General features: G+C 39.0%; 1 protein-coding gene across 7 annotated transcripts in view; it reads right to left on the reverse strand.

The window, feature by feature from the left end:
• LOC126248448 (large proline-rich protein BAG6) overlaps positions 1-18002 on the reverse strand; it is a 250397-nt gene that overhangs the window by 104085 nt on the left and 128310 nt on the right. For all 7 annotated transcript variants that reach the window (XM_049949481.1, XM_049949489.1, XM_049949436.1 and 4 more), the window contains one exon: positions 1466-1747. In XM_049949481.1, coding sequence (XP_049805438.1) covers positions 1466-1747 — 282 coding nt within the window. The remainder of the gene's footprint in view (positions 1-1465; positions 1748-18002) is intronic.

The following is an 18002-nucleotide window of genomic DNA, read 5'->3' on the forward strand; positions in this document are numbered from 1 at the left end:
TTTTGGAGGGATCAACAGTCCCATGAATGAATTTGATAGCATGGGAAATCTGCTTTTGAAATAGGCTGGTAGGGTAATTACATTCGGTGAAGGCTCAGTTGAGAATGTTTGTGTGTTTCTATAAAAAGTCTGCATCTGAACAAATATGTTTGCCTCGAATGCCAAGACTCTTGTGGAAGAGAATGTTTGGGTTGTCATGGAAAGGATGGAAACTATCAACATGTAACGCAGTACAATATAAAGCAGATTCTCAGAACTCTGCAGCTGGGAACTGGCACTACATCCTGTCTTGTTCTTGCCACCTGCCTGGCCTTAATTTATATTAATCATTTTCTTTAAATTCATTGGTCTCTGCATTTCTTCTTAATAAATATTCCTTTCTTCATCTCTTTTTAGTTTTATACCTCTTATTTTTCTGACCTGTCTTTTTTTCCCTCACCCTCCAGTTCTACCATATGCAATGTACTTAGGTTTCCAATCTTATTAAGTCTTGTACAATGTTTTGTCAGTAATCTCTCTCTCGCTTATTACCTTATCTTCCATTTTCAGTAAGGTTTCAGGTTTAAAAATCTCATCTAATGCAGCCCCCAACAATCTGGCTTTCCTTTTGATCCCGTCTGGTAAGTCTTCCCTGACCCACGGTTCTGGGCGACTTTCTCAAACTCGCCATTTCCTAAAACTTGCAATTCCTTTTCCTTCATCCCTCTTCCTTCCCCTTCAACCCTTCTGCCAGAAGGAGAGCCACAGGCTCCAAGAGCATGCACATTTCTTTAACCCTTATATGTGTTTTCTCATGCCACTGCTTGGTGAGTAGATTTTTTTTTTAGCTATCCAGTTATATTTTAAGAAACTGATAATTTTTGTTGATATCCTAAAGTTATACAACACAATGCAGAAACACTAACATTTAAACTCAAGACTTGATACTATACTGACCTGGGAAGTTTCAGTAATCAGCCTAATGCCCTCAGTGAAATGAGCACCTTAACTCCCTGACAAGGGACCCAAGTACATTTCCATCCCACTATCAAATGGAGCCATATTACTAATATGGCTTGTTATCATCCCTCACCTGAAGACTGATCCTGATCTGTCTGGAATACTTTGGCTCTAAGTACAACTACCATTTACAACATCTGACACCCTCTCAGACAAGATAAAATAAGCTGCATTGCAGATCTTAGATGATTATAAAATGCAGTTACATTATGACATGTGAGACAATTATTCATTTATTACGAGATCCACTGTAGCATTATTTCATGAATGAAACTATAATAACACTGTAAATATATGGACTTCAGGAAAATTTATAAATTGCAGCACCTAACTGTATCAGTACAGCTTAAAATTATGTTCATGCTGTATTACTAATGAAGAAGACACAAATTGTTGAAAAATGTGAAAACTATGAGCCTGGCTCTAACAAGTGCAAGCAGTTTCAATAGACTGATAATGTACTGACCTGGTACAGCAGCAGGTGCAAGATGAACATGAGGCCTTGATGTAGAACGAGTCTGTGTAGCTGTTGTAGGATACGTAGCAGTATTTCCACGTGCTTGGCTGTTTTGTCCGCCATTCCCAGCTGCAGGTGCTGGCACAGTTCCAGCAGTTACTCCACCTGTTGCACTATTTCCATTGTTCTGAGTACCACCCATACGTCCCATCATATGACCACCCAAGGCATGTACTAAATTTTGAATAAACTCTGGTGGAGCTGCTCCACCCCAAGGGAAAGCTCCAGCACCTGAAACATGAAAAAGACAAAGCTTTGTGATCTATTGTATGCTTTGTGATCTATTGTATGTGTATGCATATACAGGTCTTAAACCTGTTGTATATAAAAAAATTCATATCTCAGTGAAGTTGTCCAGACAGGTGCACTGACTAGAGATGGGCAAAACTGTTCTTTTCAGAGATCGGATCAGAACTGTTCACTCCCTGAAATGAACTAGCTCTTTTTCATGACTCACCACTCATTCACAATAGAAAATAAATGGAAGGCACATTGCCCTTTAAACTTGGTTTATTCCAGTACTATACCTGTATTTTGATCTTATTTGATCCTATTTTGAAGTAACACAGATAATGAGTAAGAATTTTGTATTGTTTATTGAAATTTCCACGATATGACAAAGTTTTTGATTATTGATTTATTTTGCACTATCGCGGTTTTTTGGGTGATCGGAAATTGTTGTAACTTGAGATTTAAATTAACAATATATTTGGCTATAATGTATTAAAATTTCATTAACCTCGTACAAATACATCGCAAGCCATATATTTTTAAAGTGAACGTTTCCTTCTGAAGACGCCTAAAATCGTAAAATCCGTACCAGAATAAGAAAAAAATATATATAATTTGACTGTAAGACTAAAGTGCTGCATATAGCCTTACGCAGAATAAAACAAGGAAAATATTGGTGTATCACATTTTGTGATACGTTTATTGGTTCGCTCGTAATTAAAGCGTAAATTCGAGTGTCCGTAATAAAAATCCTATAGTAAGAGGAGTCGCCAGGAACCTAATCTGATCAGTTTAAACAAATAAAAATAAAATTTAAAAAAATGATGTATACATAACATAATAACGTAATATACATAGCGGTATTACTACGAAGAACAATATCCAGTAGAGACGAACTCCGATGCAGAGGCGCTGAGTCAAGCAGGTCGAGCCGCGAGCTGTATTACTGCGTGAGCTAAGACCGCAGAGACCAGAGTGACACCTGAGTTGCTTTGCTCAACGCTCTGGCTAGAGTCGAGAATGGTGGGGTGAGCGTTGAGCGGGCGAGTTCCGGGGGTGGGGGGAGCGGTGAACGGCCACCGGTCACCCGCTCCGAGACAAATCGTCCGTTCTCTTGCGAGCAGGTTGTTCCAAGTAGTTCTTATGTTCTCCGCTAGGAGGCTCTTTGTCTTGTTGCTCGCATCAACCGCCCAGAGGTCAGGACGTGCGACTGAAATGATCGCCGAGGGAGTGCGATGCTAAGTTAAGCTGCTCCAGACACTGCACGCGGCAGAGGAAGCACAGAGACGGCATGGCATATCTGAGACACAAAATCCAATGGGGCACTGCACAATGCAGGCAGCCAAGGCAGAAGCAGGGCAGAGGCCGGCGCTGGCTGTGTTGTGTGGCGTGCAGAGGCCCCACTGGTCTGCTCCGACTCTCTCTCTCTCTCTCTCTCTCTCTCTCTCTCTCTCTCTCTCTCTCTCTGCTGTGGGAAACGTTTGGAGCTACCGTTCTTTTTTTCTGAATCACTGATTGTTCACTCCTTTGAAAGATTCAACTCTATGAATCAGTTCAGGAGTGGATCCCCATCTCTAGCACTGACACCAATAAGAGTGTCAGCATGCATATGACAGTGTCGCTAAATGGATTTTTGATTTCCGTGCACAGCTATCTAGTTTGATGCTCGTCAACCTAATCAAGGTCAATTTCACTTGTGGATACATGCACGCATCAATGCAAGAGGACGTGCTGCTGGGTATTAGAGGTACCAGTGTGTACAGCAATCTGAACCACCACCTCCGAAGGTCTCGATGTATGGAGGTACAACATGCAATGTGTGGTTCTGATGAGCAATAAAAAGGGCAGAAATGATGTTTATGTTGATCTCTATTCCAATTTTCTGTACAGGTTCTGGAACCCCAATTTTCTGTACAGGTTCTGGAACTCTCGGAACCAAGGTGATGCAAAACTTTTTTTGGTTTATGTATTATGTGAACAAAACATTGCAAATAATGAATTCAAAAACTAAAGAAATCTCTGATAGTACAGTCCTTACTAAACATCTACTTTTTACACAGTTCCTCTAAATGCATTCAAAATCTTTACATGAGGGTGAATAAAAAAGTAAGTTACACTTCCAAGTTATGGCCATTTATTAAACCACATACACATAGGCAGCACGGCTATGACAACATACAAAGTAAGTTAACTTTTCCACATAGCCCCCAAGAGATTGTAAACATTTCTCGAGAAAGGTACCCAACTTTTCCATTCCAGATACATAGAAATCACCTTCAGCGCTATGTAACCACCTGGATACAGTTGCTTTCACCTCCTCATTGTTTTGAAATCGTCGTCCATTGAGATCCTCTTCCATCTTGCTAAACACATGATAATCACATGCCACTAGGTCTGGCCCGTATGGAGGATGTTGCTATACCTCCCACAGAATCACAGCAGCAGTTCTGATGTTTGGCAGAATGAGTGTGATGCTGTGTTATCTTGCAACAAAATTCACACTGGTGCTTTATTTTCCCTGCCGCTCTTCTTTAATTGTCTTATGCAACTGGTGCAACATTTGACAATATGAAGCAGAGTTGATTGTCATGCCCTTCAGTATAAATTCCATGTGCACCACACCCTCCAGGTCAAAGAAACACCGTCGTCATCACCTTTCTTGCTAAAGGATGGATCCTGGCCGCCTTTCGTTGTGGTGATTTGGTATGGATCCATTCCATTGCTGGGTGAAGTGGTAGACCCACCTTTCATGTCCTGCGATGATTCAGCACTCTCCACACAATACCATTCAAAAATGCCAGCGACAATAGGAAATGTCAGTTGTGAACATCAATGGGCAGCAGCAGGTATTATCTAACACACAGTTTATGACATTCCAGATGCTGGTGAACAATGGAAACACAATGCCATATGAAATCTTCAACATGCTGGCAATTTCTTGCAGTGTTATGCGCCGATCCTCTCTAATGATCATATCCACATGGTCAACATTCTTGGTAGTATTGGACGTTGCGGGCCTGCCTTCACGATATTTGTCAGTGAGATACGAGCGTCTGACGTCAAACTGCTTCCACCACTTTACAACACCTGGGCAAGAGATTGCATGCTCACCATACACAACAGTGATTTCACCATGAATGTCCACGCAATTGAGCTGTTTAGCCTTTTGAAATCTGATTGCTGCTGCACCTCCAATATGGAGCAAGCATCCAGTTGACGTGCCACTGAGTCTAGCCCACTCTGCACTCACAAAATGAAGGGCTATCACACCACCCGTCCTATCGGACAGGTCATCAGTTACTGTTGCATGCTACACATTGGCCATTGTCACGACATACAACATGCTCTCACAGCAAGCTAGTATAACTTACTTTTTGATTTGCAGTTAGACTGGTCTGAGTGATAGTGTGACTGGTACAGGGCATGAGAGAAAAGAGGTGGGGTATGGGAGGGAGGGATGGGGAAGGGTGATGCCTCAAAGGGAGGCAGCAAGTGTGCAACAAAGCACTGCACAATGACAATGGCATGGGGAAGTGATTGGGAGAAGGCTGGCAGAACAGAGGACCAGTTAGACTGCTGGGAAAAGGGTATGGATGCACCATTTAAATGCTTAGTAAACCTGGTGCTGGGAGGGTGGGAGGATCCAGGTGGTATGGCTTGTAAAGCTGTCATTGAAATTGCACGTTATGTTCAACAGCGTGTTCAGCAACTGGGTGTCACCTCTGTTCTTGGACACAATTTGGCAAAGGGCATTCATTTGAATGAACAGCTGGCATTTTAATTCTGTTACCTGGGTCATGAAATATCTTAACCCACCAAAGGCTCAGCAATCTTTATGTCAAAGTTTTAAAATATGTAAACAAGAATGCTTTATAACGTCACATGACATGTGAATTATATAATTACTGCACCATCAAAGGAGCAGCAATCATAAAGAGGATGGAACTATTTACTGTTATGCATACAATTACAACAAACATATATTTCTTGACATCCATTTTACTGCTATTCACATTACTGCTATTCACAATTTTATTGATATTAAATGTTTTACACAAAGCCAATGTTGCAATGTGTTGTAGTTCCTTTGACAAGTAAAACTGATAAACAGTTGGTAACAGTTACAAAAGAAGTATTTTGTCAAATTTTTGCAACTACATTTTCTCCACACACTGAAAGCTTCTCCACTTGCACATAATTTTAAATGAACATGCACCACATTTGTAAAACACAGTGGATCACATTAAGTGTCATCAATGGACGACAAAATAATAGTAATGTACAATTACACAATTGTATACAGAACAATACTTCTTCATAACTCCCCCTCCAACGCAACATTCATTTGTAGTTATACAGTGACAGTCAGCCTTTTATCAGTTACTTGCACCATGGCTGGCACTTAAACTAGAGATGGTCTTTTGCTATACATCTGAAGAAACAGTGTATCAATACCAATATAAACTGCTGGAAAATGTAGTGTATTCTTCACGCATGGTGGTCTCAGCTTCTTTAACTGACCGACACTGAACAGACAGGTGTAACTGAGGACATGAACAGCTAGCAGCACCATTTGCTTATGTCATATCGCGTAAAACAATTAACTGCTGAATTGTGAGTGAGTAATTCTTGAGTAGCTGCTATCTGTCAAAGATGTTATATATGCACATTTTAATTCACTGCCTGCTCATCATCAATTTTTCCATGGCCTGGTCTTGACATTCTTCTTCATGTCAGATGCAAGCTTTGTTAAATTAAGTATTCTATTTTGCAATAATTTGATTGGAGTTGGCAGTAGTGGCAGCTGGTTGCCAGCTCTAAGTGCTCTGACAATCAGCACCAGCAGTGTAGAACACTGTTTTGTTTTGGATACATTAACAGTGTTTTTTCATTACTTCTATATGTGTCTGTTCAATATTGCTGTTGAAAATGTCATGTTATTTTAGTTTTAATCTGTTTTGTGCCTTCTGCAACCTAAAACTTAAGTTCAGTGAATGTCTGTGTAGTATTTCTATTCTCATGGTTAAATCCAACCAACACACAGAAATTAGCTGTGCAACTATTTGGAAGATGAGTTTTCACTAATTCTTACTTTATTACAGTTTAAGAGTATGTTAGTACTTTTTAGTTTACTGCTAAAATAACACTGTGTGTGATAAACATGGATGTTGCCATAGGTTAGTATGGGAGAAACACGCCAGGACTGTGCGTTGGTATTTCATTGGTGTGACCATAGCAGGGAGGCCAGTGATTTATCAGATGAGTCTCTCACATGGAGCTGTAGATTATGTAGTCTAGACGAGAGAATCAGGGAACAGAGAGGAAAGATTTGTCTCCTCCACACAGAATTATGAATGGTGTATTTTTAATCAGATAGGTTGAAGGTGGAAAGAAAGAATGGGAACTGGGAAAAGGTAACAAGAAAAATTCAAACTCAGAAACTAAATTTGGAAATTTCGATTAGCAATCAGTTTGACTTGTTACCTGAAATAGAGGAAGATCCTCAACCAGTTTTTGAGCAAAGCAGAGTGAAGAATATTTGTGGGAACAACTTTAAGGTTAGGTTGATAGAAAAGTCAAGTAGAAAGAAAAGGGTCCTGCCGCTAAATAGCAGTCATGGGAGGAGTGTAAGCCACATGTTACTGAAAATAGAATACCAGATCACAAGCATCATGGAGCCTAATGTCAGGATAAGCTAGATGAGAAGAGAAAACAGGGGTTTTGTGCATCGGAGATTTTTATGAAGAAAATAAGTTACTTACAATGGGAGCAGGAAATAGTTTGCGTAGGAACTTAAGAGTACAGTATTAAAGGTGAAATGTTGGAAATAGGAGCAGCATTAACACACACTCATTTAGGGTATGTGTAGGTTTTGCAGTGCCATGACCAGACCTGGGCTAACACAGCTGTCAGCCAGGTAAACAAGGAGCTGAATGGATTGTTTTTGAATGAAATGAAGTCTCAGGGAAAGGACAGACTAGCTGAGCATGACCATTAGCAAACAAGGCCACATCACTGCAGTTACTAGAGTAAGAGGGGGCACATGTTTCAGGTTACAGATAACAGTCTTAAATGAAACTAGAACAGAACCATAATATTTTTAATAGTTTGCATAAAAGTAAACTAGTGTTTCATCAAAACATTAGGGGGCTGAAAAACAAGGTAGATGAGCTTCTTGTATGTCTACATGATGTGGAAAATTCTGAGGTGATAGATGTTCCGTGCCTCTCTGGACACCACGTAACAAAAGGGATTACTGTCTGGAATCATTTTTGTGCAGAGTGAATATGGAAAAAGGAAGAGTTGCAACATTTGTTCAAGTTAGGCACAAACACAAAAGTTTTGATAAATGCAGTTTCTGTGTGGATCAGAACCTAGAAGCAGGTGCTTGTGAGATGCTACTGCAGAATATTTCTCTTGTAACTGCAACAGTCTATACACCCTTCCACGAAACTTCCAGAAATATAGTTGCATTATTGAGCTATCTGTCAGACAAGAAGAATCAATTAGTGGTTTGTGGAGATTTCAATATAGATTTATCAAAAAATTATGACAGGAAATATGAGCTTCCAACATTATTTGGTTGTTTCAATCTGATTTCAGTGGTAAATTTCCCAACTTGGATGCAGCAAGAGAGCGGGACCCTGATTGATAACAATTTTAGAGACAGTGCTCAGGCTGAAACAACCAACTTGTAACCAACTGCTAATGGACTACCTCATCATGATGCACAGTTAGTGAAAATAAACAATGTAGCATCTTTTAGCTCTGAGGCATATTCACACAAACCAGCGTGGTTTATTAATGAAAACAGGAAAAAAAAAGTTTTAAAAATAAGTTAAAAGTGGTTGTACTGGATGAGGGATGTGGAGAAAGATACGGCAATGAGAAATTCGATTTTATTTGCAGAAAATTTGTCTAAATATTTGAAAGTAGCTTCATTAAAAAATTATACAGAAAATACACTGAGAAAACAAGTATGCCATGGATAATTCAAGAAATTAAAATTTCAGATAAGAGAATAATGGAAATTTATATGAAGGCCAGAATGTGTCAAGATTACTTGGATTCTATAACAAATACTGTGGTATTTTACGTAAGTTATTAAAAGTCCAGAAATAAATGCATCCCAATAGAAATTAATGATGCAGATAAGGTTAAAACCGTATAGGATATGTGAAACGGGAGACTGGGCAACCGTCAATGTAAAAGATACCACAACAATTAAACTAAATGGCAATGTGAGGACTGATAATTCACAAGCTGCAAGAATTTTTAATTATCGCTTTATACATGTAGCAGCAAAAAATGGCATGAAATGGATCAATTGAAGAAGCAAGGAAATATATTCAAAATGCCAATCCACAAAACTTTAAGCAACTAGAAGTAGCACCAACCTCCTCCACTGAAATTAGTAGAAAAATTCTAAAATAAAAACAAGAACTCATATGTTGGTTATGAAATTTCAAGCAGAGTTCTGAGAAGTTGTTCTTACTTAATAAGTAATATCCTTAATAACACATGTAACGCATGAATTTTTTCAGACAGATTAAAATCTGCAACTATTAAACTTTTTCATAAGAACAGTGACAAGACAGCTAATCCTGGTTTAGTTTCTTTACTGACATATTTTTCCAAAACATTTGAAAAATAATGCACTCAAGAGCAGTCTCAATCTTGGTGGAAACTTTTATCACAGCTTGGGTTCCAGAAGGGTTGCTCAGTGAGAGTACATTTATACAGCCACTCGTCAAAAAGTGCTAGTTTTTGTGATCTTTTCAAGGACTTGTTTGATCATGTAAACTGAGTTACATTCTTAGAAAAAGAGAATGTTTTATGGAACTGATGGCTTTATGCATAGCTGGTTTAAATCATACATAGTAAACAGAATGCAAAAGACTGCGCTGAATAATTCAAGCAATGTTGGACAGGTAGAAAATTTTAGTGTCTGGGGAGAAATCACAAAGAGTCCCACAGGCTTCTATTTTGGGTCCACTCTTATTCCTCATGTATGTATATGGCCTACCATTTAACATCCAACAAGCTTAGCTCTTACTTTTTGGATATGATACTAGATTTATAATAAACCGCATCAGAGAGAAAGCAACAGAGGAGATGGGGTAAATGATTTCTTTTAGAAAACTGACCCAAAAATTGATGTAGCACATTAGCAGGAGTCAGTAAATAGGGTAGAATGCTAAAAATTTCTTGGTCTACATATTTACGAAAACTTCAGTGGAAAGAAGAATATTACTAAACTACTCAAACAATTAAATTAGTATGCTTTTACTCTTCGTGTAACTGCTAGACCAGGAAACAAATAAATCTACCTCCTGACGTATTTTGCATATTTCTCTTCAATAATTTTTACGGAATAGTTTTCTGTGGGTAAAGCACCACATAGAAAGGAAGTATTGACTGCACAAAAAAGCTATAATAATAATATGTGGTGTTCAATCATAGTTGGCATGTAGGTATCCCTTCCAGGAGCTAGCCATTTCAATTGTGCGGTCATAGTACGTAATACATTTGTTAATGAAATGTCAAATAATCCATCACAATTTCAGAAGAACTGTGATGTCCACACTAACACAAGAGGCAAAAAAGACCTTTATTATCCACTATTAGGACTTCAATATGCAATGACAAAAATTTTTGGAACATTTGCCCAATAACATAAAATGTCTGATAGGTAGCAAAGTTAGTTTTAAATCCAATTCAAAATCATTGCTCCTGGACAAATCCTTGTATGCCACGTATGAATTTTTATCTAAAACCTTGTAGTCAGAAAAAAGCTACGTTTTAAGAGTATTAGAATGGAAATTATATGTTCATTAATATGAGCTTGCAGCATGCTGCGGGTGAAAAACAGGTGGCAACTTGTTTTATAATTGAAATAAACAGTTGTATCTCTGTCATAATGCAACTTATTACAGAGCTATACCCACTTATTTCAATGTTCATTTATGTTAACACTAATCAGGTATACATATCCCGTAAACCAACCCGTTCAACAACATTTTGGTGAAAGAATCGTTCAAATAATCTATGGAACATGTAACTACCTAATTTTAACCCAATTGCAAAATCAAGTGTGCATGCAAAAATACCAGACAGTATTGGGAAGCACAGGCATAAATGGTTATTTAAGGGCTAACATGTTAGTTATTATTATTATTATTATTATTATTATTATTGTTACAGCTTTTTTATTACTAACATTTCATATGTACGGGCTGAATTTGCATGTGATTCTAGTGGCAGTCTGAACTGTTTTGTGGTGGAGATATGATGTAAATGGTACTGACATATATATGCAATTCAACCCTTTTTTCATTTGTGCATTAACAGAGTGAATCACAGTCAATGAACTGTTAGTTAAATGGACCAGATAATGGACGGAGTTCATTTACTCATGCACAAGGTCGTGAATGTTCACTAATTGGTGATTTCATCTCAAAATCATACAGGTCAAGAGTGTATCACACCCCTATTTCAAAATTTGCTGAAAAAGTATATGTTGAAGTTCCACATGATACCTCTCCAAAACTACAATATTTTGATTTTTGGTGATTTGTTAAAATGCTACAGATCTCTCTAAATGAGAGTATTTGTGCAAAATGTCACAATGAAAAGGGAAAATTGAAAAATTGTAATAAAGCAACCAAAAATGACAGATCAGAATTTATTTTCAATAAATACTTTGTTCCCAGTGCTGTGAGATATGATTAATATACACACACTTCTGAGCGTTTTTGAGAAATAAACTATGGAAATGTGTAACTTTTTGCCAATTTCAAAATTAGGTTTTGAAAATGTGAATAATCACAGGATGTTAACTGTCTTGAGAAATGATAAAGTGGAAGGGCTGCTGACTGTCAGCTATGACATTAATGCATGAAATTCTTAAAACTGGCTAAATATCTGTACATAATGATGAAAGAATCTGAAATTTTTTGGTTATTTATAAATTATTCTCTCCAAACACCCATCGTACCTGTTCTACAAATCTCACGGTGCATTAGTGGGTTATTGTACTTAGGGAATGTACAATCAGAGCGAGTAATACTCATTTGTACAAAATGTGAGAAATTTTTTTTGGTAGACCTAGCTTTACTCTCAAGGTCAAAAAATCATGAACAGTTAAATAATTAAACTGACTGACTCAATTTTAAGTAAATGTTAAGCACAACTGGTATTTCTGAATCAAAATAATTAGTTTACAATAATTCATAATTTTGTTCCAAAAATTTTATAACAAAAATGAGATATAAATATTTATACCCATTTTTCTCTTTACATGATTATTCACAAATTATTTTTGTCTTTTGTCACAATTTTACTTCATGACTTTCCATGAATTGAAATTGTCTACAATGTAACAATCCACACTTCACTGATGAAAAGAGATTATTATTTTTTTTCTTTTCCCCAGCTGCTTCTCATTGAACTTGTATAGCTGAGCTGAATTTGCACACAGACAAGGATGATCCAACAAGAGCAGTACTTCGGGAATGGGAACTGCACACTGATTTTTTTGATGATGGCTATTTGAAAGCATTAGCAAAACCATGAAGTGCCATAAACGAGACAGTTATAACTTGCATCTCACGAGACGCACTTATTATCTGTTCCACCCACCACTGATTGTCATACACACAAGAAATGAAGTGGCTCACCACAAAGTCTTCTAATGTGTACTGTGGTCTCTGCATTTCGCACACAGCTACAGGTTGCATTTTGTGGAGAAGCAATTTATGTGCCACTCTGCGATGCAGCCCAGTGGTGTCTTGATTGAATTCCTGCCACATGTTTCATAGCAGACCACTCTTACCTCTTTTTTTAAACAAAATTTCCTTAATGTACTTTCATTCAGAATAAAGAGTTTCATGTTTGTTACTAATGTTGATATGCTGTGTACAAATCCAGTAGCATCTCTTAGAGCATCAACAGCTTCATGCTGGAGATTAAATCTCATTGCAAGATGTTTGCATAAATCTTGTTGCAAGATATTTACAGAGATCTCCTACCCCATCGTAAGCACTTTTCCATGATCTGCTGTCTTAATTCCTGTACTACAGTGTTGACCAAGCTGAAAACGGTTTTTAAAATGTAATGCTGCCTCATCAGTCACTTACAAATGTTTAGGAAATGCACGGCCTCTAAATGTTATGTCATCAATTATCATGCTGACAGCATTGTATGCATGTGCACTGTCATGAATGAGATCATCACTGGCAACAACAAAAACAGTGTGATGTTCCAGGAAGTGAGCAACACATGTGAATATTGATACCTGTGATGTGTGCCAGTGGTAACTGAATTTGTTCTGCAAAGCAACAGACCAGTTCTCAGTAAAGTTGAAACGAAAAACTAATGTGCCAAGTATTCTGTTATGGCTTGTCTCTGAATCCTCCGGATATGGTGGTGAGCTATTCCTTTCATGATCCAATGCCTAACCTCTGTAACAAACTTCCTGGCTCTCCTGTCTTTCACACCAACTTTCCTCCCTCCCACAATGCATAGGTTACATCATTGTTAGTATCCTGAAAGTGTAATGCTTCAACAGTCATCTCTCTAGCACCAGCACACATTGCACACTCCTGCAGCTCTTGACATATTCACAAAAGCATCAGGTCCATCTCTGCATACTTCTTTCCTGCAACACTGCTTATGGTGAAACAAACAAGTTTCAAATAAGTGCAGTAAATACAAGAATTTTGTCAGACCCATTTTTAAATTCGGGTTCTCCTTTTTCATTACGAGATATGTTTCTCTTATTGATCTTGTCATATATCTTTTTACCCTTTTCATCGTTTTCACTAACAGAGATAACATCACCCTGGTTAGGACTTAGTCTGCTGCAATCATTGTCATCACTTAGGTGATATTTGAGAGCAACAGTAAGCATATCATCTTGCAACGGATGCCCACACTAACAATCTGCGCATGCCCAAATAACTCTCTCATTCTTTATTTTATGAACTTTTGAAATCAAATAATGTGAGGAAGTGGGTATGTAATTCTGTATCTGTTGTTTAGAGTAGCTACAAGGTATCAATGTATGTTAACAGTACCTACCCAGTATAGGTGGCTGCTGAGACAGCAGTATTTTGGTTTTGAAACAACATATCAAATTTTATGCGCATATCAATATCTGCAGGTGCTGCACCTAGTGCCTCTATATTATACACTTCACGAAGTTTTGACGATTTTGCCTGTGTAAAACTTGTTTCAACTTCTTCCACTTTCAAACGGTTTTCTCCTTGTGCTTCTTATCTTGCTAACTTTCAACGTATCAACAACTTCACACCCACAAATATAAACATCTGCACTGTTTTCTTCAATTTCACATTTGGGTGATGGTGACCGTTTAGGTGGGTTCTCACTAAATTTCTTCTTGTAGTGAGTGTAGCAATTCCTACACAATAGATGTGATGTTAATACCATTACTTGAGGACCAAGATATTTCTGCAATACTATTGACAGATCTCCAACAACTGAAGTGTTTTTCACTTTCCTTAAACACCACATTCTTGCATCTTTCTTCATAGTCCACAAACCTCACTCCATCACTACTGTATTTCCTCACTAACATTGCATCTAGGAAAAAGTTCAAACAAAATACAAAACTTGATGCAGAATGGTTTATGTTCAAGTTCTCACTCGTCTGTTATAAACAGAAGAGTGATGGAAACAGTATCACCAACATGCATATTTTACACTACAAATTCAGTGATGCAAACTATGCAGTATGTTGAAAAAATTTTAACACTTTACATGAAAAAATATTGCCCACTGTGTTTGCACTGACTACTAACATGTTAACCAAACAATATTTTGTGTAATTCTCAAAAGTTTTTGGATGGAGATTTTCGAAGAAACAATTCTTAAAATCTCATAAAAATGTAATTTTTTTAGTATAAATACAGATAGCTGGAGCAGAGAAGATACTGTTTATAATGAGATCAGTAGTATCTGATAATACGACAGAAAAGATAGCATACTGTGACTTTCCACATTAGAAAAATAAAATAAATTTACGTGGGAAAATTAACTTAAATTTCATATTTTCATCTTAAATTTGTAAGTTAAAGGAATCCCATAGGTGTGTGGTTGCCAACTAAATTTCAACGCACTTAGAGGGAGCTTTAATGCTAAACATCTGCCAGATCTCCAGTACTATTTTTTGTTCTCCATTTGTTTGAAGAGTTAATTACAAAACACACGTTTCTCAAAGGGCCTAACCATTTACAAAAATTAAGATGAAACGAAAATACTTTACTTCTTAACACATGATATAGAGGTGTAAAACAAAGATGATGTGACTTACCAGATGAAAGTGCTGGCAGGTCGACAGACACACAAACGAACACAAACATACACACAAAATTCAAGCTTTCGCAACAAACTGTTGCTTCGTCAGGAAAGAGGGAAGGAGAGGGAAAGATGAAAGGATGTGGGTTTTAAGGGAGAGGGTAAGGAGTCATTCCAATCCCGGGAGCGGAAAGACTTACCTTAGGGGGAAAAAAGGACAGGTATACACTCGCACACACACACATATCCATCCACACATACAGACACAAGCAGACATATTTAAAGACAAAGAGTTTGGGCAGAGATGTCAGTCGAGGTGGAAGAGTAGAGGCAAAGAAGTTGTTGAGAGACAGGTGAGGTATGAGTGGCGGCAACTTGAAATTAGCGGAGATTGAGGCCTGGCGGATAACGAGAAGAGAGGATATACTGAAGGGCAAGTTCCCATCTCCGGAGTTCGGATTGGTTGGTGTTGGTGGGAAGTATCCAGATAACCCGGACGGTGTAACACTGTGCCAAGATGTGCTGGCTGTGCACCAAGGCGTGTTTAGCCACAGGGTGATCCTCATGACGTTTGTTATTGTCACTGTTACATTTCGAAGTCTTTTCTGTCGTCTTATTTCCTCCTTCTGTTTTTGCCAGTAGTTTCCCTTTGTATTCACCTTCTCCTTTTTACCGTAATCCACTATACAATTTTATCCCGCCGATATATCAACAATACGTAATAATACGTAACCAAACCATAACCAAAAACTTTTTTCTTCCGCTACTGCCCAAAATCCACTGTTTCCAGTTCACAAACAGTTCCTTTCAGCTATTAAACAACCTTTTCGGCTAGTTTTAATAACTTTTGCTTTATTTCGATTTCCGTTTTTTCACATCACCGATCATTTTTAGCCGCTTCCCACAGGTTTTAACGTTATTATTTCTCCACCAGACAATTGTTAGCCTCATTTCCATAATCTGCCACCACCATACCACTACTTTTAATACATCCTCACGTAGTTTTTTCGAAATTTTCCCGAATTTCTCCACCCTTCAACGTGTTTTGGCGGCAACACAACCACCTAACCTTTATGCACATCGTTTTCTACCCACACTATTTCACCACAGGATCAACATAACCCAGCTCCAACCAACCCCTTTTCGCCTCTTTTCACACCAGATCTCCATTTGCTTTCTACTTCACCTTTATCTCTCCCCACATATTTTTATATTCATTTTCATTTCAGCCTCACGTTACACTTTCGACCTTCTAGTACCATGTCACCCGCACAACACCCCCACAATGACCCCATTAAGTTTTATTTACATTCCCTCCGCAGACATGCCTTCGCCCTAGCCAGATTACGCTCCCATATTCTATTTTCTCAGGCTTGTCTGACATTTGGCATTACCCCCAAAGGCCTCACACTTAAAGTTCCCATCTCTGGCTGCAACCCTTCCTTCCATCAGTCCCTATACCAGTTCCAAACTGAACAATCCATTGCCCTCACCCACCTAATCCTTCACCTACACATCAACTCAGCCAATGAACACACCCATCAACTCCTATCCTTAATAAAAGTCCTTAATCTTTCCTCTCCCACATCCACACCGGCTGTTCAGAGCATCCTCCTACAGGCCAACCGTAAATTAGAACAGCATGCCACCCTCCACCTCAAAAAACTATCCAGTCTCCTGGTTTCCCACCTCCGGAAAGGCAACTCACTCACCCTTCACAACCTTTCCAGCAAACCTCAACCACCTCTCATTGCACACAAACCCAGTCTCTCCCATCTACTCAATCTCCCACTTCCAGCTCCACTCCCTCCAAAACCTCAAAATTCCTTTCAACACAATCTGGAACCACAATTCAGTAGTTAACCTTTCCTCCAAACCTCTCTCCCAATCCGAAACCTCTGTCCTATCCAAAGGCCTCACCTTCAGCCCCACTCCCAGATTCAACCAAACAGCCCTCGTCAAAGATTTACTGTCCTACACCCGTACTCTCTGCTGGAAATATCACTTTGCCACGAAGAAAAATGATCCTAATCCTACTCCTAATGATCCAACTCCCCAAGACACCATCCAAATTGAACCCTGCCTGGAACAGTTCCGTCCTACGTCACAGCGGGACCCACCTCCTCTTCCTCAAGATCACCCTCTCTAAACCTTCCAGGAATTTCTGACTTCCAGCCTTGCATCTCAATCCTTCTTAAAAAACCTTAATCCTACACCCAACATCACCACTGCTGAAGCCCAGGCTATCCGTGATCTGAAGGCTGACCGATCCATCGTCATTCTTCCGGCGGACAAGGGTTCCACGACCGTGGTACTTGATCGTCGGGAGTATGTGGCTGAGGGACTGCGTCAGCTTTCAGACAACACCACATACAAAGTTTGCCAAGGTAACCCCATTCCCGATGTCCAGGCGGAGCTTCAAGGAATCCTCAGAACCTTAGGCCCCCTGCAAAACCTTTCACCTGACTCCATCAACCTCCTGACCCCACCGACACCCCGCACCCCAACCTTCTACCTTCTTCCTAAAATCCACAAACCCAATCATCCCAGCCGCCCCATTGTAACTGGTTACCAAGCCCCCACAGAACGTATCTCTGCCTACGTAGATCAACACCTTCAACCCATTACATGCAGTCTCCCATCCTTCATCAAAGACACCAACCACTTCCTTGAACGCCTGGAATCCTTACCCAATCTGTTACCCCCGGAAACCATCCTTGTAACCATTGATGCCACTTCCTTATACACAAATATTCCGCACGTCCAGGGCCTCGCTGCGATGGAGCATTTCCTTTCACGCCGATCACCTGCCACCCTACCTAAAACCTCTTTCCTCATTACCTTAGCCAGCTTCATCCTGACCCACAACTTCTTCACTTTTGAAGGCCAGACATACCAACAATTAAAGGGAACAGCCATGGGTACCAGGATGGCCCCC

Source organism: Schistocerca nitens, chromosome 1, assembly GCF_023898315.1.
Source record: "Schistocerca nitens isolate TAMUIC-IGC-003100 chromosome 1, iqSchNite1.1, whole genome shotgun sequence".
Classification (NCBI taxonomy): Eukaryota; Metazoa; Arthropoda; class Insecta; order Orthoptera; family Acrididae; genus Schistocerca; species Schistocerca nitens.